The following is a 25,054-nucleotide window of genomic DNA, read 5'->3' as shown; positions in this document are numbered from 1 at the left end:
ATTAAATGTAAATAGTGTGAACAAAGCAGTCAAAACATAGAAATTATCAGATTGTATCTTAAAAATTTTTTTAAAGACCAGACTATATGTTGCCCACAAGAAACCCACAATAAAAATAAAGACATCGATAGGTTCAAAGAAAGAAAAAAGAAACAAATAACAGAAAGATACACGGAAAATTCTCAAATACTTGAAAATTAAACAACATATCCTAAACAACCTATAAGTTGAAGAGAATATTATGTAAAAAGTTTGAAATTAATTTGAATTGAGTGAAAACACAAATTACAAATTGTTGGAAAACAGCTGAAGCAATGATTGTATGGAAACTTATAGCACTACATGCTTATTTTTTTTTTAAAAAGGTCATGAATCAAGAATCTAGGCTTCTACCTTAAGAAACTAGAAAAAAGGGATAAGTTAAATAAAAAAACAAACAGAAAAAGGGCTCTAATAAAAACAAAAGCAGGAATATTTGAAATAAAAAAGAGTAGAGAAAAATCAATAAAACCAAAATCCTGTTTTTAAAAAAGATACACAAACCTGAAAAAAACTCTGTAGAGATGAATGATTAATAAATATTACTATATTAAAATTAAGAACTATTGGCCAGGCACGGTGGCTCACACCTGTAATCCCAGCACTTTGGGAGGCCAAGGCGGGCAGATCATGAGGTCAGGAGTTCAAGACCAGTCTGACCAACATGGTGAAATCCGTCTCTAATAAAAATACAAAAATTAGCCGGGTGTGGTGGCTTGCGCCTGTAATCCCAGCTACTCATGATGCTGAGGCAAGAGAATTGCTTGAACCCGGGAGGCAGAGGCTGCAATGAGCTGAGATTATGCCATTGCACTCCAGCCTGGGTGACAGAGCGAGACTCCATCTCAAAAAAAAAAAAAAAAAATTAAGAACTATTAATCAAATCACATAATAAAACAAAAAATACAATGACAGAAGATTTTAGCAACATAAATGGAAATTCAAAGTTTAGTATCTAAATTCTAAAATATATAACTTCCCAAAACTAACTAGAAAAGCGAAAACAGTGAAAATAGGCAAAAGATATAAAAAGGAAATTCACAGAATAGGAAATGTTAATAGCTATTCAAGATTTATAAGCATGCTCTCGTTACTAGCCCAAAAAAAGACGTTTTAAAAATAAGATACCATTTTATATGCATTGACTTTGCAAAGTAATTAGAAAGTCTAATATGTATAAGCGGGTAAAGCTATATGATACTCTTTTACATTGTTTAGAATACAAACTGGAAGACCTGGAATTAGCGACTTCGGTATTAGCAAGGATGGCGGCGGCCGCAGCGAGTCGAGGAATCAGGGCAAAGCTGGGCCTGCGTGAGATTCGCATCCACTTATGTCAGCGCTCGTCCGGCAGCCAGGGTGTCAGGGACTTCATTGAGAAACGCTACGTGGAGCGGAAGAAGGCGAATCCCGACCTACCCATCCTAATCCGCGAATGCTACGATGTGCAGCCCAAGCTCTGGGCCTGCTACGCATTTGGCCAAGAGAAGAATGTCCGTTTGTACAACTGCAGTGCTGATCAGGTAACCAGAGCCCTGGAGAACGTGCTAAGTGGTAAAGCCTGAAGCCTCCACTGAGGATTAAGAGCAACAGCCCCAGAGCCTGGGCTCTGCTGGACTTAGTATAATGTGAAAAAAAATGTGTTCTCCTATTCCTCATAAAGCTTGTGCTGTAAAATACTTTCTCAGGGTGTTCTTGTCCTCACCTACCCTCTACCCCTTACTGTGTAACCACTGAGGCAAAGTAGCTTAATATAAAAATAAAACTTTATTCTGTCTCATCAAAAAAAAAAAAAAAGAATACAAACTGGTACTGAGACTATATAGAGCAATGTCGAGGTTTGTGTTTAAGATAAAGATGGTTATAGCCTATGAGGAAACAATTTAACTTTTATGTGTGTACCTTAGAGAAACTATGTTAAATATACTTGGAAAACATGCAAAAAGTATTAAAATAAAAAATACTGTTTCTAATAGGGACAAAAGTAGAAACAATTGAGCTTTATGGAACATAATTCTAATTAGTAAATTTTAAAATTAAAAAAATGCTGCATATTGTTTATGGATACCCAAATAAAGTTTAAAGATATGATTAGGAATGATGAACTACAAAATCATAATAGTTGTTACATTCAGAGGTTAAGAGAATAGGGGTGAGAGGGTAGCTGTATCATTAGGTTTTCTTGTTTGTTTTTAAATTAAAAAAAAAAAAGATCCAGTAATCCCACTACTGGGCATCTACCCAGAGGAAAAGTCATTATATAAAAAAGATATTTGCATATGCATGTTTATAGCAGCACAATTCACCATTGCAAAAATGTGGAATCAACTGAAATACCCATCAATCAACAAGTGAATAAAGAAACTGTGATATATATATATCAATCAATTATATATATAAATCAATTATATATGTATGTAATTGTAAGTCATCTACATTTTACTTAAAGTAACAAAATAATATTTCTAAGTAGACTGTGAAAGAGGTATGCATATTTCACTCCCTAGGACAACCACTAAAGAAATGATACAAAGAGATCATATATAGCTGAAAGGTCAATAGATAAATTAAAAAAACTTAAGAACTATTAATCAAAACATGTACTAAAACAAAAAATACAATGACAGAATATTTTAGCAACATAAATGGAAATTAAAAGTTTAGTATCTAAATTCTAGAATATATAATTTCCAAAAACTAACTAGAAAAGTGAAAATAAGCAAATGATATGAAAAGGAAATTCCATCTCATATTTATATCATCATATATATCTCATATTTTATATATATATATATATATTTCCCACTACTGGTAGATACCCAGTAGTGAGATTTTAACTTAAAAACAAACAAGAAAACCTAAAAAGGAGGAAAAAATATATATATATATATGTACATATATATATATGATGGAATACTACTCAGCCATAAAAAGAAATGAATTAATGGCATTTGTGGCAACCTGAATGGTATTGGAGACTACTATTCTAAGTGAAGTAACTCAGGAATGGAAAACCAAACACAGTATTTCTCATTCATATGTAGAAGCTAAGGTATGGGGATGCAAAGACATCAGAATGACACAGTGGACTTTGGGGACTCACAGGGAAAGGGTAGGAAGGAGGTGAAGGATAGAAGACTACAAATAGGGTTCAGTGTATACTGCTTGGGTGATGGATGCACCAAAATCTCAAAAATCGCCGCTAAAGAACTTACTTATGTATCAAATACCACTTGTTCCCCAAAAACCTATAGAAATAAAAAATATGTTAAAAAGATGAGAAGCAAAGAAAAACAAATTTTAAAAATAAAAGAAATAGCACAATTACTTATAACTCTTGTTTATACAATTCATGTTATAGTACTTTTTACACAATGGTATTTTTTGTAATTATATCAGTGTTAGTCAACTGAGTTATCCAGGGATCATGAAAAAGAGAAATGAAGACTCCTTATTCAAACTCTGCTTTTAGCCATCAGTCTTAAAATAGGCAGGTTCCTGATTGGAAGGCACACATTTAGATTATCCTTAATTTGCTGGGGATTGAGGTATGACTCAGAATCCCTGATGTCCCCTTCTTGATGCCTGGCTTTGACACTTTAGATAATTTCTTTTAATGGGGTGATGGTTTCACCAGAGCCAGATTAGAACTGCCATGTTGGAAATATATTATAAATATATAATAATTTTCATTATTTTGTACAGTAAGTGAGCATTATCTGAATGTCTTTCCTTGCTCTCCTGAAGCAATTCACCTTAACTGAGGAAGAGCTTGAAAAAATAAGCCAATGATAGAATGCTATGGCATGATGCTCTGCAACAATTAAAAATATGATTGTGAACAAACTTAAATGACATGGAATTATGTCTCACAGTATTATTAGGTAAAGAAATAGTTTCCAAATTCATAGCATGATCCCAATGATGTAAAAATAATGTTAAAACTAACAATAGTTATAGGTACATGCATGCAAAGACACGCACATCCCCAAGATGAGGGTAGAGGAAAACCAGCTATGCCAAAGCATTAGCTGTATTTATCACCAGTTGGTAGAATCCACAGATCACATTCTATTTTGTTTTTTCTCTATTGTCTATTGTGCAATAGACACAATATTACAAAATTTTGTAATTTAGAATGTTCAATTTCGGTCTGAAGAGAATTAATTTAGATGAAGGAAAACTTCAGAAATATCATCCTGGTTTTTGCCTACTTCCTAGAAATAGTGAGGTAAAATTGGACTTCTATATATTATGTTTATGACTGATTCAAATAAAATTTCATTTTATTTCCAGTTTTAGAGCTGAATTTGGTTTTGAAAGGAGTTCATTTTCTAATCTCTATGATACAAACCTAATATGCGATTTTAGTTTAAGTTTGGAAGTCAAATTTGAGGGTAGATATCTTTCCTAAAGTAAAGTACTTCGAAGATTAGAGGTTCCAAATGACACCTTTGTAAGAGAAATGGTTTATATTTTCTATTTCTATTAACAGTAAGGTAGTTTTTTGTTTTGTTTGTTTGTTTGTTCTTGTTTTGTTTTTGAGACAGAGTCTCACTCTGTCGCCCAGGCTGGAGAGCAGTGGCGTGATCTTGGCTCACTGCAACCTCCACCTCCCGGGTTCACCCCATTCTCCTGCCTCAGCCTCCGAAGTAGCTGAGACTACAGGCGCCCGCCACCACGCCCGGCTACATTTTTTTTTTTAGTAGAGATGGGGTTTCACCGTGTTAGCCAGGATGGTCTTGATCTCCTGACCTCGTGATCCGCCCACCTCGGCCTCCCAAAGTGTTGGGATTACAGGCGTGAGCCACCGCACCCGGCCACAGTAAGGTAGTATTTTGATGGGCACCTATCACATTAAATTGAATAAAAAAGGAATTTTATTTAAAAATAAAATGAAGTTACCTTCTATTTCATCCAAAAATAAGAAAGTATCAAAATGATTTGCTTAAGCCATCCTAAGAAGCAAGGAATTTGTCAAACTGTTTTCCTCCAGCATTTGGACAATAACTAACCCAAATGTTCTGATGTCATTTGCCACACAGGAGGCTGAGAAAACAAAAATGCTTGCTAAGGCATTTTTCTCATTCTTTTCCTGCTCATATTTCTTCCTTTTTTTTTTTTTTTTAAGACAGAATCTCACTCTGTCACCAAGTTTGGAGTGCAGTGGTATGATCTCAGCTCACTGCAACCTCTGCCTCCCAGATTCAAGCAATTCTCCTGCCTCAGCCTCCCAGGTAGCTGGAATTATAGGCATGTGCCACCACACCCGGCTGATTTTTGTATTTTTAGTAGAGACGGTTTCACCCTGTTAGCTAGTCTGGTCTCAAACTCCTGACCTCAGGTGATCCATCCACCTCTGCCTCCCAAAGCGCTGGGATTACACGTGTGAGCCACCACGCCCAGTCTCATTTCCTACTTATATTTCTCATTCATATTATGTTAGCTTGACTTTTTGCTAGTGGTTTTAGTATAAGGGCAGCTCACAAAGTTTCTCTTTGTTTCTCAAAATGAATAAAATATCAAAATATGCACCCACATTTCTAAATCAATAAGGTGTTTATTTTACACCAAAAACATGGAATAAAGAGCAGAATTCTTAGTTGGTACATCAGTTGGCTATGGGTAGTCCCAACTTCTGAATCTTGTTAATGGCTTTGCTATCTCACAGTTGTATTTGAAATCAGTGAAACATGAATCAATGAAAATCTCTGGTGTAAAAATATTCATTTAAACTAATTTGGCAATTTGCCAACTGGATTTCTCTTTATATATTTTATATATTTACAGGCATGCTGAAAATTATTTCTGATACTGTGGGGTTTTTTTTCAGATTGGTTAAGATATCTATGGAATCATGAGAGTCTTTGCTATAGCTATTCCCTCAGCCTGGGAAGTTCTTTAACCAGGTTTCTGCTCAGCTAATTTCAACTTCCAAGTCTTTCTCAATGCTCGCTTTCTCCACTTAAAGACCCTACTTCATTCTGCAAACTCCTTGCCCTCATATTCTTCTCCCACCCCACCCCCACCTGCCTAATTCCCCTTACTTTGATCTACTTTTTCTGTTTCTCATAGCAGTCATCAACTTCCATCATACTATGTAATTTACTTATTTCTTATATTTACTATTAAAGGTACATTTCACTTACAATTTAAGCTAAAGCAAAAATGTTTGTCTATTTTGTTCAACAATATATCCCAAGTACTTAATATACTTCCTGATGCATCATAGGCACTCAATATATAGTTTAATTATTTGAAATCAAACAACATATCAACGAAATGTCAGCAGATGATTCCACTATTTTTGGATTGTATGCGATATAGTATATCCTACCGTAAGGTGACTTCAAATGACTTGACTTCACTGAACATAGGCACCAGTGTTGCCCTATCACATATGGTTTCTGATGAATGAGTCGAACTTAAGACCATAAACAACTGCTTCATTGTCTGGGTGTATTAGTGGTTGTGTTATAGTCAATGGACATTTTTAGTAAGATTTCCTCTAACTCTTCATGGTACAGAGGTGCAGGTGTCTAACAAGAACAAAAAATTTCTTCTGAAATGCTTGCAACCACAAACTATAGACTAATAAACCACCCCATTCTCTATTATAGCCATCCAGCAGCAAGAATGAGTGAAAGAAATATTTTTTAAAAGTTTAAACTTTTATTTAATATCATTATTATTATTATTATTATTATTATTATTATTATTATTATTTTGAGATAGAGTCTTGCTCTGTTGCCCAGGCTGGAATTCAATGGTGCTATCTCAGCTCACTGCAACCTCCACCTCATAGGTTCAAGGGATTCTCCCACCTCAGCCTCCCGAGTAGCTGGGATTACAGGCATCCACCATCATGCCCGGCTAATTTTTGAATTTTCATAGAAACGAGGTTTCACCATGTTGGCCAGGCCAGGGCAGGTTTTCGACTCCTGACCTCAGGTGATCCGCCTGCCTTGGCCTCCCAAAGTGCTGGGATTACAGGTGTGAGCTACCATGCCCGGCCTTAAACTTTTAGTTTTAAAGAATGAAGAGTCAACACTGGGGTCTGTTGTGGGGCGGAGGGACCAGGGAGGGATAGCTTTGGAGATATACCTAATGTAAATGATGAGTTAATGGGTGCAGCACACCAACATGGCACATGTATACATATGTAACAAACCTGCACGTTGTGAACATGTACCCTAGAACTGAAAGTATAAAAAAAAAAAAAAAAAATATATATATATATATATATATAAAAGAATGAAGAGTCAGTGAGGGAGGCATTAAGGCCTATATTTGGGAGATGTTCTTTTAAATCATCTTGTAGTTATGTGAGAAAATAATGTACAGAAATGAGAGCAAGATTAAATGATCTAATCAACACATAGTTACAATCCCAGGATATACTTAGTGTCCCAGGCTATTGTGTGAACAAGTTGTTCCAAAGTGGCCTTATTCAACGAAATCTAAAAGAATGGCCAAGCATTGCAGAAAATTTATTTGAATGCTCAAAGTAGATAGTCTAAGCCATAACAGAGGGCTGTCACATCTGTGTGCTGCTCAGGATGATGGATAGTATAAGTGCAGCCTGATTAGTGTCTTGGGATAAACAGAGAGCTAATGCAGGAGAGTCAGAGGTTTTTAAATAAATCTATTACTGACATCTTGGATGAATCTGACCTTTGCAGTGCCAGAATAGATGACAATACAATACATTGGTACCAAGGGCTAGCTCCAAGGAAACTTTATTCTTCGTTTTGAATAAAATTTTAATGATGAACCAATAGCAGAATCTATAGGTATATATAGCCTTTCTGCTTTTCATATTTTGTGTTTTACTACAATAGCATAATTCACATATGCACAGAAAAGTATATCTGCCTTGTTTTAGGTACCTAATTTTTTTCCTTAGGATACATATTGCTGCCTTTGTGTGTGTGTATCAAATGCTTTAATTTAACACAAAGCTATAAAATGTAATTGTTGTTATTCATCTTGAAGTCTGTGTCTTGGGATAAGAACACTGTTTTCAATTTAAGTATTAAAATAAGTTCTATCATTAAGCAGGGATGTTGTACAATACAGCTGATAACAGCATAGTGCTAGGGGTCACCATACCTGAGTTCTAATCCCAGCTTCACCACTTACCAACTGGATAGCTATAGGCAAATTACTAACTTCATTGAGCTTCAGTTTTCTCGTCTATTACAAAAAAAAAAAAAAAATACTTCACAGAGCTCTTGTGAGAGTTCAATGTGATAATATATATTTTTTAGAATTTTAGTGCTTTTCCTCCCCTATTCTTATTGCCCCTTGCTATTTCATTGTTTTCTTCACTGTATGCTTATGAAAAAGGGTAGATCATTCTTCTTGTTATGGTTGGGAAAATACTAAAAAATAATAATGGTGGATTTATATACCTGAACATGATATTTTCATCTGTGAATTTCCAATTCATTCCTTTTCATCCTGAGCTATATTCCACTCTGAATATAGCTTAATTCACATCAATTATTTACTTTGTAAAAAGAAATTATTTTTCTTCTTTTCTCCTCTTATAAAAGATAGCTCTCAGACAAAAGGAAATAGACTTTGGGATTGATAAAGTGGCTGCATAAAGGATGGGAAAGGGCAAGCACAGAACAAATCTTAATGAGGTGTTGATCACTGTTACCTATTGTTCCCTTAGATGTTCAGAAGTTTCTTGAATCCATTTTGCTGCTTTGTATCTCTGCCACTGGCTCACACAATTCCATGGCCTTTCTCTTTATGTAGAGCAGTTAGAACCTACTTATCCAGCCAGACTCAGTTCATTTCCTGTTGCCCACCAGTTTCTTGCCTGCTGCCCATCCCCTCCTCTGTTCCCACCCTCTATAGAAGAAATCATTTCCTCCATTCTTCTCCATTCTATCTTAAGCATCTTTCTAACACAGTTCCTCTAAGCATGATTTTACTTGCTGTCTTTGTTCACTAGATGCTAGGGCCCAGAGTCCACTGCCACAAGCAGTGTCTCTCATTCTCCTGGAGACAATCTCCTATGAGTGTTCCTCACCACAGAGCTTTACTGTGGGGCCAGGTATCTCATGCCCAGCCCTGATCTAATCATCTAATTCTAGTGAGCAACCTACAACTGAGTGTGTGTGTGTGTGTGTGTGTTATTAGAGGTAGTATAATATAGTGGTTTGGTATCAAATTATCAGATGTACATCTTAATTCTATCAATTTACTTTTTAACTGATTACTTACTACTTGATTTTGGGCAAGTTACTTCTCCATGCCTCAACTGTCTTATCTCTAAAATGAGATCATTATAGCACCCTTTTGTAGAAATATTATAATGTTTAAATAGGACATCCAAATGCTTAGAATAGAGCCTGGAATACAGGAAGCACAGTCAGTGTTAGCCATAATTATACTTAAATAATAGTAATCTAAATAACTTAAGTAGGAGATCCTTATAATCAATGGATCTGATTTCTCAATTTAAAGTGTCTTAAGGAAAGATGGCTGACATGAATAATTTTCATCCATTTATAGAGAAGTAAATATGGATGCTCATAATGATTAAATCCTTTTTGAAGGCAGGCTCTGAAAGGCTTCTTTCTCGCATAAATTTTCTCTAAGACTCACCTCATAAGAAAAGGAAATTATACATCTTATGTGGAGGAAAAGTCCATATGATATTTTTTATTTATCTTGTAAAATGTAAGTGATTCTAATATGACATAGCTCCGTAGGCCACTACTAATTTTTATAGTTCTCTCATAGTAATTTCCATGCTTATTTGAATTAGAGCTAACTTTTTAAAACCCTGATGCAGTGTTTTAACCAAGCTTTTTTTCCAAAACACCAAGTCACCTTCACTAGCATTAGATCACAGTTAAGGGAAAACAGCACCTATCGACTCAGAATATTTCTGTATGAGTTAAGTGGTTGACTTTTTCACTAATTGGCTAATTCACTCGTTGCTGTTTGACTTCATGAACAGCAATGAATGAATTAGCCAATTAGTGAAAAAGTGAACTGAAGTCATTACAAGTATGATATTAGATTGACTCACATAGGAATATGATCTTTTTTGTTACTTTATCATTTGTAAGTAAATTAATAATGAATGTCTAGTCACCAAAATTACAGCCCACTTAGGGTTAGTTTTACCATGCTGAACTAACTATTCTAATGATATATCCAGCCAAATTGGAAATTTGAAAATTTTGCTGCTAAAGGAATTTTCATGCATAGTTTAACAATTCAGCTACCTGCAGCCCTGCACAAAATACATTGCCAGCAGGATGCTTTTTGGCAAAGTCATAGTCAATTATAATAATGGAAATTTTAAATGCCCCACCAATAAATATTGGAATTATCTGTGGAAAAGGAAGGGGTTCAGAACATTACTGCAGCATTGTTTCATTACCATAAGTAAGTACATTTTATTCTTGGAGACCTATGTAAGTTTGATAATTAGTTATTTTAGGAAACAAGAAAATAAGAAAAATAGACCTATTGTAAGTGGGATACAATTATTTTTCCCTAACCTCCAGCCCTGCAGCAGTTCTAGTACCAGATGTTAGATGAGAAGAGTTATTCTTCTAAGCTTTACAGACTGCTAAATAAATTATCTCAAAGTTTGATTCAGTAAGAATTTCAAAGAGTTAATTGTCAGTATTGAACTTTATCAACTATCATTTTCATTTATTCATTTTTGAGTATCTATTTTGCAGGAGGCATTGCTCTAGGGAGTTGGAACATATCAATAAATAAAGTCATCAAAGTTCTTCAGCATTGGAGCTCAAATTCCATTTGGGGCAGGGGAGTAGGGAAATAGATACTAAACAATAGATTTTATAAGTAATTATTTTGGTTTGTTAGAAAGTGATATGGGAAAAGAAAACTGGAGGACAGTGAATCAGGAATAGGCGAAGAGGTTGCAGCTTAGAGTGGTTTGGGCTGAAATGATAATGCCACAGAAATGGAGTGTGCCACACGCATGGGGGAGTAGGGGGTGGAGCAGTTGCTAGAGAGGGGCTCCATATGTCTCTATTTTCAGGAGAGAAGGCTTGTCAAGATATTAAAAATACATCTCATTGTCCCCTTCTCCCACTTGTTGGAGTGCTTCCTGGTCTTGTTCTCAGAGCTGAAGGTAACATAAATCATAAAAGAAATAAATGGTACCGCCTGGGCTCTCTGATCTTATAAGGTCCCACCTAATTTAAGCTCTGGTGGATAGCCTATTTCCCATTAGTTGTCTCAATTCACAGAGGATGGAGAAAGAGAGCACTGAATGAGATGTGCAGCTCAACTCAATGGGCTCTTGTTAGCCCCAATTATTTGGCTAGGACAACTTTATTCAATTTAATGGAATACAAAACTCAGCAGTTCTTACGGAGACTTCAATGTGCTGTAAAACAAACCACAGATAAATGAACTGTCTGAAAGAATAATATGAGGCACTGCTAAACAAGTGTTGTGGAAGAGAAAGATCACTGTAATCTAGAGTTAGTTAGAGTTAGGGCTTTCTGGAAAGGTGAGACCAACATTACACCTGTGAAAACTCTAGTGTGGTGGTGGTGAAAGTGGAGGAAAATAGGAAAGAGGTAACAGTGTCCATGAAGACACAGAGGCAGAAAGGGCAGTGGCCCTGGGATAGTTAAAAGAGAGAAGTCTAGCTGAGGTACTTCATGACTTGACTAGCAGCAATTAGCCGTGACTAATAAGGCTTTCCACACTCCAAAGACTTAGATGGGGGGACAAAAAACCATCTACATTAGGCAGACTGTGGTAGCCTCCCTAGAGACACAGAGCTGGGCCTGATGAGTCCAGGCACTGAAGTGATCTATTATCTTTCACCTTAAAGAGTAAAAGGGAAACTAAAGTTAATTACCTCCATGAAACAAAAAGATGCCTTCTTTTGCTTCAATTACACGGATATATTCTACTAGTCTAAAAGTATCGTCTCACTCCTTTCTGTCACTGTGAGGAGTTGAGTCAGAAGAAAGTTTAAATACAGTCATTGAGCTGGAAAGAGTGGAAAGAGAAGCAAAGAGGGGGAAGCTGTAGGAAGGACGAAGTCACCCCCGAGTTACATGGTTACTGCTTACACCAAGCAAGCTGCCTTGGGAACGCTTCCCCCAAGCAGCCAGAATGCTCAGCAGTGGAAGACACCTCTATTCCTGTAGGCGAGTCCTGGGAAGCTGGTCAATCTGCAAATGCCAATTCCCAGCAGTGAGCTCAGTCCACGTGTAAATCAAGATTTGGGGAAAGAGTAGGGTGGGTGGCATGGTTGACGCTGTCATCAGCTCCCTCCTCTGACTCCTCTGGTCATGCCCCCATCTACTCTCACTCAGCTACACCCCACCTTCGGATTTGTGATGGACGCTGGGTACCTAGTAACCACAGCAAGCGCCTCCCCCGCACTTCCCCCTTCCCCCCCCCCCCCCACCCCCAACCACCACCCCAGCGATGGAGCCTACTCTGCTCCAAGCCGCCGCTAAGACCCGGAGAAGCGGAATTTCACTTTGAAACTCCCTTGCCTCTTGAGGGCCGGTGCTGGGCATGCTCAGTAGCTGCGGCGCTGCTGCTGGGCTGCTGGGCTGGCGCGGAGTCCACCCTGCCGTCTCCGCCTTGGCTTCTGGGCGTCCAGAAGGCCAGGCATTTGCCGCCTCTGAGCGCTTCTGTTCCCCTTACCCGCAACCTCCTACTCCTCTTCCTCTCTCCCTCTCTTAGGGAGGTTGAAGCTGGTGCTGGTTTCTGTCGGCGCCACAGACTGACTGCTCTGCAAACCCCAGCCGAGGACCTGAATCCCGGAGACTAGAAGACCCTTGGCGGTGGCTCTTTCTAATAGCACTTTACCTGAAGTGGGGTCGTGGTGGAGTTTCTTCTCCACCTCTCAATGCAAACACTATGCGGAGAGCAGTCGGCTTCCCTGCGCTGTGCCTGCTCCTTAATCTTCAAGCTGCAGGTAAGGGGTTGCCAGGCTTAGAGCCGGAGCTGTGCATGAGATGGGAAACTGCACATGCTTAAGGACTCTAGGAAAAGCTTGCCTTGCGAAGAAAGCCTTTCTAAAAAGGTAAAGCAGGACAGTACCTGACAGGGAAGGGGTGAGGGAGTCGTGCACCTGTTGGAAAACTGAGGCCGAAAACTTAACCTAAAATTAGCTCTTGATTTTTATTTACCTTATACGAAAATAGTGAACATTTTCAATATGAATACAGGTTTGCTCCCCCCTTCGCCTCCCCTCCGTCTAGATTCCCTGCTCTTGTTTCTAGGCTATGCACTTAACTGTCAATTTTTCAGGAGAGGGACAAGACATCCTGCTGGATGTAACCTTTTCTACTGCAGCGGCTACTACATTCATAAGGTCTCTTGGTCTAGCGAGCGCTCATAGGAAGGCATTGGCTGTAACCTGATGGACCACATCTCCGCCCAAAAGATCGAAATATATGGTCCACATTAGTGATGCTGCACCAGGCTCTTTTGGCCCCTTCTCTTGTCACTCGAATTTTCTAAACCAATAAGAGGAAGGAAAGGTTTCAAATAGAATCCTCTTGTCTCTTTCAGCACCATGGCTAGCGCCCGCTGGCACTTTAAAAAACAAAAACAAAAACAATTACAGTTCCAAAGCTGACAACCCTGGGTTAGGCACTGTCCCTCGGACAGATTTAATAAGGTGTAATCAAGAGTAACAGTGAGACTGCTCCCAAATATAAATAGATTTGAGGCACCAGAATCAATATCAAGTCTCGTGTGGAAGCAAACCTTGGGAAGTACCTGGGAGATATTATACGTGGTGTCCCTGCTTTTTGCATACATAGCACCTCTATTTAATGCAGAGAGACTTGCTAGGCTGAATTCCTTATCATTGTCACACACACATGAACCAAAATAAAATATGGCTGGGAGATTTTAGAAACCCTACTGTGACAGCAGTTTTCCATGCAGTAGTCCTGTAACAACCAGAGACTAGGCATTTTCCCTGAGTGTGCTTCTCATCCAATCACACATATCCATTCATTCCTTCAAGCAACATTTGCTGAGTGTATACTATGTTCTAGGGGTAATGAGTAAAAATAATTGTTCTGAAATTACAATCCTTGCAGTATCTTTTTTAAGAGTGGGTGAATTTTATTCTCTGTGTACAATAGTGGGAGTGAAATATGGTACTTTCTTATTCCAGCTAATGCTATTATTTAAATGTATCATGAATCTTTTGAGCAAATAATGCATAGGATTATTAAAACTATTATTAAATACACATGTTAATTGTTATAATTATGATGTTATATTGGGGGGTTTTCAATAGTTCTTTGGTACATTTTGAAAACCAGAAAATAGCTATGACTTGATTATTAAATGATTTGCAAACAGCTGTAGTGAATTATTTCATTACCACATACAATTCTTCAATGCTGAAATGTGGGATGAAAACATACACATTGGGTTGAGTTTTATTTATAATATTGCTTAATAATAGACTGATAAAAACATGCATTACAGAAAAATCTCAATTCTTACTAAGGTAGCAATGATTTAGCTGGTCTGCCAACAATATCAGTGTAGTCATTTTTTCAAAACTAACATATAAAAAAGTTTAAAGATCACATTTGATACATCTTGAGTAATTATACCTTAAAAGTTATAAATAAACTGAAGCATGTGAAAAACATGTCTTGATTTACTGTAGATGAATATTTGGGATGAGAAAAATGAGGATTTTTGCTCATCAGATGAGAAACCTAGAAGCCTGTAGCCCTAGATTATACCTGGAGCTCTGCCAAAGGGTATATTACCAAAACCAATCCAATCCATCTCTACTTCAACTTTTTAATTTGCAAAACAAATATAAAAAGTAAGATTAATCAACCAATTTTAATTTAATAAGAAAATGCATTTAAGGGCATTTTTATATTTCAATTGCACGATGCTAAATATTCATTGTATTCATATTTAATACAGTGAAATATATTGGTGTTTTATCACAGCAGATTGCAAGTTTAATATTATAGTTCTCTTGCCAATTTCATTTTAAATGCATTTTAATTTGAAACAGCAATTTGTGGGTCACAAGCTGTCATCAGATTAAGATTTATCACAGTTATCTAATAACATTGTTAGGGCTTTTCATCAGAACTAAAACAAACACAGCTCCTTGGTCTAAGCTTCTATACATTTGGAGATTAAGAAAATAAGTGGACAGGATGACAAAGATCAAGAAATCACTAATATCTCTACTTGTTGAAGGTGTGAATTTGTTACTTTTATGGAAGACTTTTCTGTCAGAACAGAGGCTGACTTCATAAAGAAGGGAAATGAATTCTATACATTCAGGCCTCTTTAACTGTGAAGCTAATTGATCCATTTTTGTTATGCACAGGGTATCAGCAACTGCTTTATTCTGGTGGAACTGATGACATCTTATAATGCTTTAGAGATGGGAGGAATGGGCTAATGGGATGTAAGTGTTCTTTTTAGCTATACTAGGAACTGTTGCCTTCAATATAACCATGCCTGTAATGATAAGTAGCAAACTGCTTGCAACTTGAGTGCCATCTTCCATTATTTTGGTTATGGTTGCCTAAGACACCGTCAGGGGAAAAAAGAAGATTATGACTCGGATTCTGGCTAGGGAGAAGTACTGTGGTCTATAATAGCTGTGGGAGAAAAATGAGGAGTGGGTACAGTGCTGTGTAAGTGGCATCTCTGGGTAAATTCACACTAAAGGATTACTAAGCATGGTTCTTGTTAAAGAAGCTGGACACAACTCTACCCATGGCAGCCGATTTTTACAGATCACCTAACAAGGAAGTTGTGGTTATTGTCCATCCAACTGCTCATTTTACAGGTGAGAAAATGAAGATCTAGAGTATTAAAGTGGTAGTTAATAGCATAGTCAGGATAAAAGCCCAGGTTTGCAGACCCGTGGTTGCATACTATATAAAATTATACACTGGTTCTACAATAGGTGAGGCCACCATTTATTAAGTTAGTGGTGCAAAATACTTTTTACCTAACTGTCCTTATTCTTTACTCTTTCGTTAACCAGTTTAATATATAAACTCCAGTTGAAAATACCACTTCAGGAATATTCAAGAAGGCAATTAAAAGCCACCACAATAATATGAATGGTAAAAAAATATTATGTGGAAGATCCACAGAGCTTATTTTCTTCAGCATTTCTCCTCTTCAAAGGAGAGGAATATGCTTCTTTGTCCAAAGAAGCATATTCCATTTGTGGAGATATTATTTATAGGGTTGTATTTTAGTTGCAAAAGAGTACATTTTTGAGATATATTAAAAATTCTCATGTGAAAGCTTTCTTTTTCCTAGGGAATGTTTTGCTAACAAAATACAGAAACCGATTTCAATCCATTGATTTCTCTTTGAGTTCTGGGAAAGGTTCTTTCAAATTTCCGTGTTGTTCTTACTATCAGCCTTTTTGAATGGCACAAAGACTACCTTCAATGTATCTCCTGAAACTATCTCTTCACTCTCAGAGAAGTGCATAGTCAATTTCTCTAGTCTCTGAGAAGAAAGGTATTCTATGATGGTGCCAAGAAGATCTGGGAGGTGATTTGCAGAAGTACCACCCTCAAAAGAAAGGATAGACTAACAGGTAAATGATACATTGTAAGATTTTAAGATGTTCCTTAGAACTCCAGAATTCATTTCTCCTGTTGAAAATCACTCAATATAGACCTTACAATGGTCTAGAGTCTCTCTCCACATTATTTCTATGATATTATCTCTCACTACTTTCTTCTTTTTTTACCTCTCTCCAGCCATATTTATCCTTCTGTTTCTAGAAGATGCCAGGCACTCACCTTTTCATACTGTTTTGCTTTTTTCTTTCTCCAGGTATCTCCATAGCTTAATCCCACAATAATTTTAGGACTTTAATTAAATATTACCTTCTTAATGGGGTTATCCTATTTCATATTTCATTTTCCCTTCCCCACATCACCCAGATAAAAATTCTAACACCATTTCCCTGCTTTTCTTTCCCCAGAGGTCTTCACCACCTAACATACAATATATTTTACTTTTGTTTATTGTAGTTTCCCCTCTCTGTATTAAAATGTAAGCCCGTTTAGGGCACATATTTTTGCCTGTTTTGTTTATTGTTGCATGTATTGGAGGTCCTGGGCTACCTAGTACCTGGGGGCAGTTCCTGACATAAAATCTTTCTAAAGATTAAATAAATATGTTAAATAAATAACATAATACAGTGATATTTCTGATCTCTTCTTTTTGAATTTAATATCTTCTTAACACCCACAAAAAACACACATAGTCCACTTAGCCACTTCCAGAATGGACTTAAACAGAGCTCATTTGTCCAAAACTCATGTTGCCTCACATGCCCCCAAAACACACTATCTCTAACAGATTTTGCTGTCATTGTGAACTGAAGGGCAATAAAGGATGGGTTTGTGTTAGACCAGAACTACTAATCAACTCAGTGAAAAAAGTCTTTCAAACTGATTGCCAGATATTGTGCAGCCCAAATGCTTTGCTGATTGGCTACATTTTCACTTCTCAGTGAAATGCCTTGTACATGTAGGAATGGCTACAGGCATCAGCTGATTTACAAACAGAGAGTCTAATACACTAGGAAAAACTGATTTGCTTCTTTGGTACTTAAAAGACATAGGAATATGTATATTGGAGATGACATATTTCTAGCACCTCCAGTAGAATAGCACCTCGCATATTCCATTGAAAATCACATCCTGCCTAACACCCTGTAAAAATTCTGGGATGCATTATGCGCATTCAGCCTTTTCTTCTTTATTTCTCACCTACTTCTCTATCAACTTCAGCCCTCATCCTATCATCCTATGGTTGAGCATAATTCAAAAGGTTATTATGATGTACGTTCTTGTTGTCAATGCATTTCTATAGTACTTGTCTATTTTGACCCCTTTCTGAATTTTAAAATTTTTCCTCACTTGACTTCCACAGACAGTCATTACTTCCTAGCTTCCCTCTTATCTCTCCAGCCATTTCTCAATTTGTACTTTTAGATCTTCTGCTGTGTATTATTTAATGGTTAGTGCTCTCTACAGCTTGTCATTGATTTTTTGTTATTTTCCTCTGTATACAGTCTCCCTGGATAATTTTACTCAGACTCGCACGTCAAAGATTCCAAAATCCACATTTCCACCTCAGTTATCTCCCCTGAACTCTGGTTCTCTATTTAAAATTACCTAGAAGTCATTGTATATTCCATAGTAATCTTTTTGTTTTTGTTGTTGTTGTTGTTGTTGTTGTTGTTATTAGAGACAGGGCCTCACTCTGTCGCCCACGCTTGAGTGCAGCGGTGCAATCATGGCTCCCTGCAGCCTCAACCTCCTGGGCTCAAGTAATCCTCCTGCCTCAACCTCAGAGAGTGCTGGGATTATAGGTGTGAGCCACAGTACCTGGCCCCACAATAATCTTATATACAACTGTTTTTACTCAACACTTCTCAACACAATTACTCTGATAAATATTCTCTAACATTGTGAATAACACCAGGATTCCTCACAATGACCCAGGTCTGAAAGGAATAATTGATCCTAGATCATCCGTTTGCTGCTTTCATCTTAAAGGTTTCCAGCTCTTCTCATAAGATGTTCTCCACTCTCCATGATCACGTCACTGCCTTGAGACAGATTCTTATTTCTCACATAATATCTTGTGATGACCTCCTATCAAATTTGTTCTTTATAATAATGTCGGAGGTGAAACTCTTAAAAGCATACCTGATCATATTCTTTCTCCATAAAATTCTTTAATACAGCTATCTCCTTTTCTTTTAGAATAAACTCTAAACTCATTAGCAAGGCAAAGTCTTTTGCGATGAGGTCTTCTCATCATGCCCTCCTTTGCACACTAATATCACACTAAGACAAAATTTCCGTTGGTTTGCCATGTCTTGAATCATTTCACTTACTGTTCTATTTCTCTTAAATACCAATTATCTGCTCCTTTTCTTAGATGACTCTTTCTCCAACTTTAAATGTTGATCAGGCATAGCCCACTTTGAGAATCTTCTTTTTTTTGGATGCCTCACCTCATTCAAGTAGCTCTCCTACATTTCCCTTTTCAGTGCTGTATATTCCCCATCAATGTACTTAACCTGTATACTGAAGTTTTTTGAGAACAATAACACAATTGCAGCTTTATTTCTATATACTTATTCCCTAGAACTATGCTTGTTACCTAATATGGCATCAGTAAGTGTTCAATGAATGAATACATACATTAAGTGTATTTGGTAAAATGAATTATGATAAATTAATTTACATTGACCAAGAGATTATATCTCATCTTCATGACCATAAAGAAGATAATTGACTTTACTACTGTTACCTGAATGCAATTTACACTTATTGACAACAAGTAAATGGAGATGGGACAGAAAAGTTTCTATGTAAATACAGTCCATAAGATAAGTTTGTGTCCCATGGGCATGATGCTATTTGTAGTGTACTTGTGTGCTAAACTCTTTCTAGATGGATAGACATTCTTGCATGATTTTCCAGTACTACTTAAGAACAGAATGAGATTTTTTTTTTGACTTTAAAGAGCTCAAAGAGTTAGATAAACAACATAGCATGATAGTTGTCCACTACAGAATGGACCTGGAACTCCTAACCCTGATTACTGATTGGTTATTATCTACCTATAGCAAATACAAGACATTTACACATTCAAAATCAGGTGGGAGTGTGAGACAGTGGCTTCAATAAATCAAGATCAAAAATTATTCAACCCTCCTTTTCTCTCTGAAATAAAAACCAAATCATCACACAAAATGACTGAATATTTGAGTGGTTGTATACATTTTTTCTCTCATTTTATGTGTATACGGTCTTTATAGAACCATAAAGTTTTTGAATTCCACATGTTTTTTCTTATAGAAGACATTCTTACACCTGAAGAATGGAGACTATTTTGTGAATTATTTAAAAATCGCTTTATGTGAGATGATCAGATCACAAATCAAAAGCCCATTCATTGCCATTAGTATTAGAGATAACATGGATGTTATATTTTATGGTAAGTTTATTGTTAAATCTTAAAAGTTGTTCTGTGAGTCAAATTCAAAAGCTAGTGAAAGCCATTTTTTCCTTTAAAAGGGGATTTGAAAGATTCTACTTGGCCCATGAGTGCATTTTTCATCTTCAAGGCATTTACAAATGCTGACACACTTAGAGTAGCGTTGATGTTTCCCAACATAAAGGATGTTAGTAGTTTCGAAAAAGAAAGATGTAATGCTAAAATATTATTTTAAGATCAAATATCCTAATGCTTATGTACCATATAATGTAACTATAAGTGCCTACTATAGTAATGATATTTACCACAAAAAGACAATTAGCAGGTTTATATTGTAAACATTAGCACTTTCCATTTAAATCATTTTTATTTATAATGACTGCATAAACTTTCCTCATAATCAAATCTCATTTGATTTTAATATGTTAAGATGTTGATGTCCACTAAAATTGCAGCCACACGGACCAACAACAAAGCAAAACTATTGTTTATATTATGCAGCAGTCTAGAACTTAGCAAATGCCAAGTTCATTGGGGACATGAATTATTTTTTCCTATTTCTATTTTATTTTTTATTTCCTTTCTTTTCAGATCTAAAGCAATGTCCATTTTCTGGCTTAAATGAGAAGACTGGCCTCAGGCAGTCCTAAACTACTGATTCTTTGGAAAGGAGCACTTAATGAGCACAGAGTAAAAGCATCTCACAGTGATTCACTGGCCTGTACAGCAATATGGACAGACCAAGACTCTACAGCTATTTCACTGTACTAATGATCCAATTCCTGAGGCATACTGGAGAGAAAAGGAAGCAATAAGTGCACAGAATCAGTTCACCACTGGATGACTTTCACTTATCTGGGAAAAATGATTAAACATAATATCATAGTGAGTTAGTTAGGTTGAAAGACCATCAATCCGTTAATGTAAATCTATGGCTTTCAATCATAAGCAATTTAGTTTCTTTGTCTTCTTGACTCAAGGTAGTATTTTTAAAATTCTCCCTGAAGAAAATAAAGTAGCTTAAACAGAAGAAAGGAGAAAATTTAAACAAGGGGAAATATCATGTTTCTAGATAACTTTTTAGCAGAATTCCATAGTAGTTGAGAGTTAAGTGGGATAATATATCCAAACTTGCAGTCTTAGAGAGTGCCATAGAAGTGTTAGGCATTATGTGATTAGACTAAGGAGATGATAAATGGTTAATTTATACCTTGGAGGAATTTCTTATTCTTTTTATGTTTATGCCAGTACTGGGTAAGCATACACACCTAGATAAATTCTGGATTCTGAGTGTTTTTTTTTTTCAGTTGAGCCTTTTCTTGATAGTTTTCATCTGTATGCTATAGGCAGGAGCCTGACCATATGTGCAGGTTTGTAGTGGACTATGAAGCTCTAAAACATCTACCTCCCGGCAGATATCTCTCCCAATGCCTTTTCTAAAAGTTTCATCTAAACATGAATTCTAGCATCATGTCCTCAGCAAGTTCTACTTAAATGAATGTGAAATACAAATTTGTCTTGGATATGCCTGATTGTGACTGAAAATGTGTAACATTTACATAAACATCATAAATCTGAAGTGTCTTGTTCCTGCTGCACTGCCTTGCTTAGCAGGTAGTCTAGACTTGTCCTAGGATACATCTTCCTAATTAATCCCTCTAGGGACCCACAAAGGGTGAAAAGCTCAAGCATGGACCAGGGATGCTGCTCATAGGTCTATAGGCTTCTCATCTGTTGTCTACTCCTCTGGCCATCCTTCTTCTCTACTGACCAACTGATACTCTCCTATTTACCATCTGTAGCCCATGGAATTTCTAGACCACGGGGCTGCAGGTCCATGTTGGAAGGACCTGCAGACACCAGCCAAGACAGGGGTGTTTGAATGTAAAGGGATAGAAGGAGGGGCATTGATATGGGAAGAACATAATGGAAAAGGTCACATGCAGCCACAACCTATTCGTGGAACTACTCACCACTCCCCTAAAACCCACGCTACTCAGCTGACCCTGCTTTTCTAGGACTCTTCTCACTGCTGATTTTACCTCAGGTGACCTATTATTTATAGCTCCAGTTTGACTCCATTGGAGACCCATAGTTGACAAGAAAACTCAGAATTCAGTTATAGAAACTTTTTCATGATGCTTCCCTTCTCTATGCAAATCCAGAGACACATCTGGCAGCTGTTTCAGTGCCTCTGAACATTTCATGACATTTAAGAAGCTCACTAGGGCAATTCTCATGAGTCCTCATAAGCCTGGTCTCCTTGGGCATTTGGGCATGGCTCTTGGCATTGCTGGGCACCTCTGTATCTCTAGAGCATCAGGATTTCCCATCAGGCATTCATTGGTTACTTTTGATTGTTTTATTTCCTCAAACTGGGAATGCCTGATATTTAGAAGGCTTAAATTATAAATTTTATCATGTTATTTGTAACTCCTAAATCTGAGCATTAACTGAAGCTACAGAAATATAATAAAAAGTCTTCCTCTCAAGGCAAGCATTGGATTTCATATGGAAGAGGCAAATAGATTTCCTTTTAAGACAGGAAGGAGATAACAAATGAGTATTTCCTAAATCCCTCTGATGTGCTAAACTCTACCCAAGGTGCTTTTGTAAGAGAATTGTCTTACCTTTTAGGATCGAAAAATGTTTTGAAATGGCATGCTTATACTTCAGAAACAACAAAAATATGCCTTAACTCATGTAGTACAATAAAAACAAACAAAAAAAAAATTGGGGCTCTAGGATCTGACTACCTGAGTTCGAATCCCATCTTCTCCCATTTAAAAAACTAATGTATAAGGCCCTGCAGCATGGAACCTGGAACACTGAATATATTCTATATTCAATATTAGTAGTTGTAGGAGTTGTATTAACATGTGAAAACTTTCATTGGTGCTGTATTTCCTATAGCTGAAATATAAGACCAATGAAAAGAAAATATAAAAAGAAAAATGGTGCACATTGACTATTGACCTATTAAAACAAATCACTCTAAAACCTTCGTTTGTGAAGAGTGTATACTATGAAAATCAAATAAGCATGTCCCAATTTTTAAAATACTAGTAAAACCTTCACCTTATAAATTTTTAAATGCTCATAATTAGCAAGTTCATGTTGAAGAAACAAAATGCTGCTTTCAAAACAAGTATATAAGAGAAAAAAAACCTCTAACCACCAGAGGCACTGACACCATGGGCAACCTTTCTTCTGACAAAGTATCTGTCAGTCTCAGGGATTGGGTAGGACATGTGGTATCATCACTCCTGCTACCCTGCTCTACAGACTATATGAATCCACAACATCCAACAAAGGCCAAAACACTCCACTTCTAATGCTGACTTTCAGTCTTAGAGAAATATGTATTAGACAGGGAAAGTTTGACATCCTACAATGAGTTTATGTGAAGGGGGCCCTGATTAACAGAGGCTTTGCTTATACTAATGTTTTGTTCCTTTGAGTGGAGACTTGAAGAAGTTTTTCTATCCTGATGGAGAGATTCAGTTCAGATTAAGTGACAGGTGTACCTTTTTTTTTGTAAAGTTTGATGAAAAGCTTTGTTCTGGAAAGGAGTGCCAGCATGAAATGTGTCCTTGACTATAGGTACATTCTGAGGCAGATCAATTTTAGAAAAAAGCTGAGGATCTGGACAGTGATTCTTCATGCCTGTGCACAATTTGCATACTCCGATTTGAAAATCCTGTCCACATATCTTTGATGTGTGTGTGGTGGGGGAGGGTATGCACTTTATGAAATCAAACAGAGTTCTCACACATGCAATTAGGGAATCAGGTGTCCTGTCTCCCCTTAGGTTAAGTTTTGCCGAGTCTGCAGCAAATTCCCAGTGGGTGCAGGATCAATTCTTGCCAGTCCAGGCCTGTTTTGTGCCTCTGGTACCCAACACCTCACCCTGCAGCATCAGCTCTCACTGCTGGCGGCGCCCCTCACGTCCTCCCTCCACCAGCCCTTCATGTCTTGAAGTTTACACTTGGGAACTATGTTTCTAATCTGAGCTTCAATCTCCAATTTTCTCTTTCTTCTCCACCCTCAGCTAAACTGGGTAGTTCCTTCTTCCTATTCCAGGAGAGATCTCTTCTCAGAAAGGATGTGCCACACTGATCTACTTCAGATAAGAATAGCTGTTAATTATATGGCCCTTCCTTAATTTTCATTTTTCAAAGAATCATTAGAAAGCAGAGCCTTAGCCCAGTGCCATTAATTTCAAATGGTGGATGAAGGAGCAAGAACAAGATGGAATAGCAGTGTTGAAAGGGTCTACCAAGTGCCCCTCAAATCCCAAAACACAGGCAAGGGAGACCAGGACAGGGATCTCTTCAAGTGGCCAACTACAGACATCTTTCCCCATTGATACAGTTTGGCTGTGTCCTCACCCAAATCTCATCTTGAATTGTAGTTCTCATAATCCCCACCTGTTGTGGGAGGGACCAGGTGGAGATAATCGAATCATGGGGCGGTTTCCCTATCCTGTTCTTGTGGTAGTGAGTTAGTTCTCACGAGATCTGATGGTTTTATAAGGGACTTCCCCCCTTCACTGGGCACTCATTCGCTCACCTGCTGCCCTGTGAAAAGGGATGTGTTTGCTTCCCCTTCTGCCGATTGTAAGTTTTCTGAGGCCTTCCCAGCCGTGCGGAACTGTGAGTCAATTACACCTCTTTTTCTTTATAAGTTACCCAGTCTCTGGTATGTCTTTATTAACAGCGTGAGAATGGACTAATACACCCACTTTCCTCTTACCCTAATATATGAGCATTTGTATCTCTGTAGTATCATTACTATGGTGAGATTTTAATATTTATGTGTTCTAATGTTCATTTTGCTATGTTTTAATATAATTCCTAATCTGCTATGAGAATTATTCTTAAAACAGACACTTTTTTTTCCTTTGTCTTGAAATTGGAGCCCAGTTTTTAAGTCGTCTGGAGAACTCTGCTATGAAAACAATGGAGATAGTTTCTAA

The 25,054-nt window shown here is 37.2% G+C and overlaps 2 protein-coding genes across 2 annotated transcripts in view; both read left to right on the top strand.

The window, feature by feature from the left end:
* The first annotated feature begins 1,268 nt into the window (after positions 1-1,268).
* On the top strand, positions 1,269-1,716 carry LOC100454965 (NADH dehydrogenase [ubiquinone] 1 alpha subcomplex subunit 2-like). Its single transcript, XM_002823514.6, has one exon. It carries the CDS (start codon positions 1,305-1,307, stop codon positions 1,602-1,604), a length of 300 nt encoding a protein of 99 aa, XP_002823560.2. The 5' UTR covers positions 1,269-1,304; the 3' UTR covers positions 1,605-1,716.
* Positions 1,717-12,661: 10,945 nt separating this feature from the next.
* PTPRR (protein tyrosine phosphatase receptor type R) overlaps positions 12,662-25,054 on the top strand; it is a 276,888-nt gene continuing 264,495 nt past the window's right edge. Inside the window, 1 exon segment of the mRNA NM_001132350.1 lies at positions 12,662-12,994. Coding sequence (NP_001125822.1) covers positions 12,937-12,994 — 58 coding nt within the window. The 5' untranslated portion in view covers positions 12,662-12,936.

The sequence above is a fragment of the Pongo abelii genome, chromosome 10 (assembly GCF_028885655.2).
Source record: "Pongo abelii isolate AG06213 chromosome 10, NHGRI_mPonAbe1-v2.0_pri, whole genome shotgun sequence".
Taxonomy (NCBI): Eukaryota; Metazoa; Chordata; class Mammalia; order Primates; family Hominidae; genus Pongo; species Pongo abelii.
The sequence above is the reverse complement of the archived record's forward strand: the minus strand, read 5'-3'. Positions and strand labels throughout refer to the sequence as shown.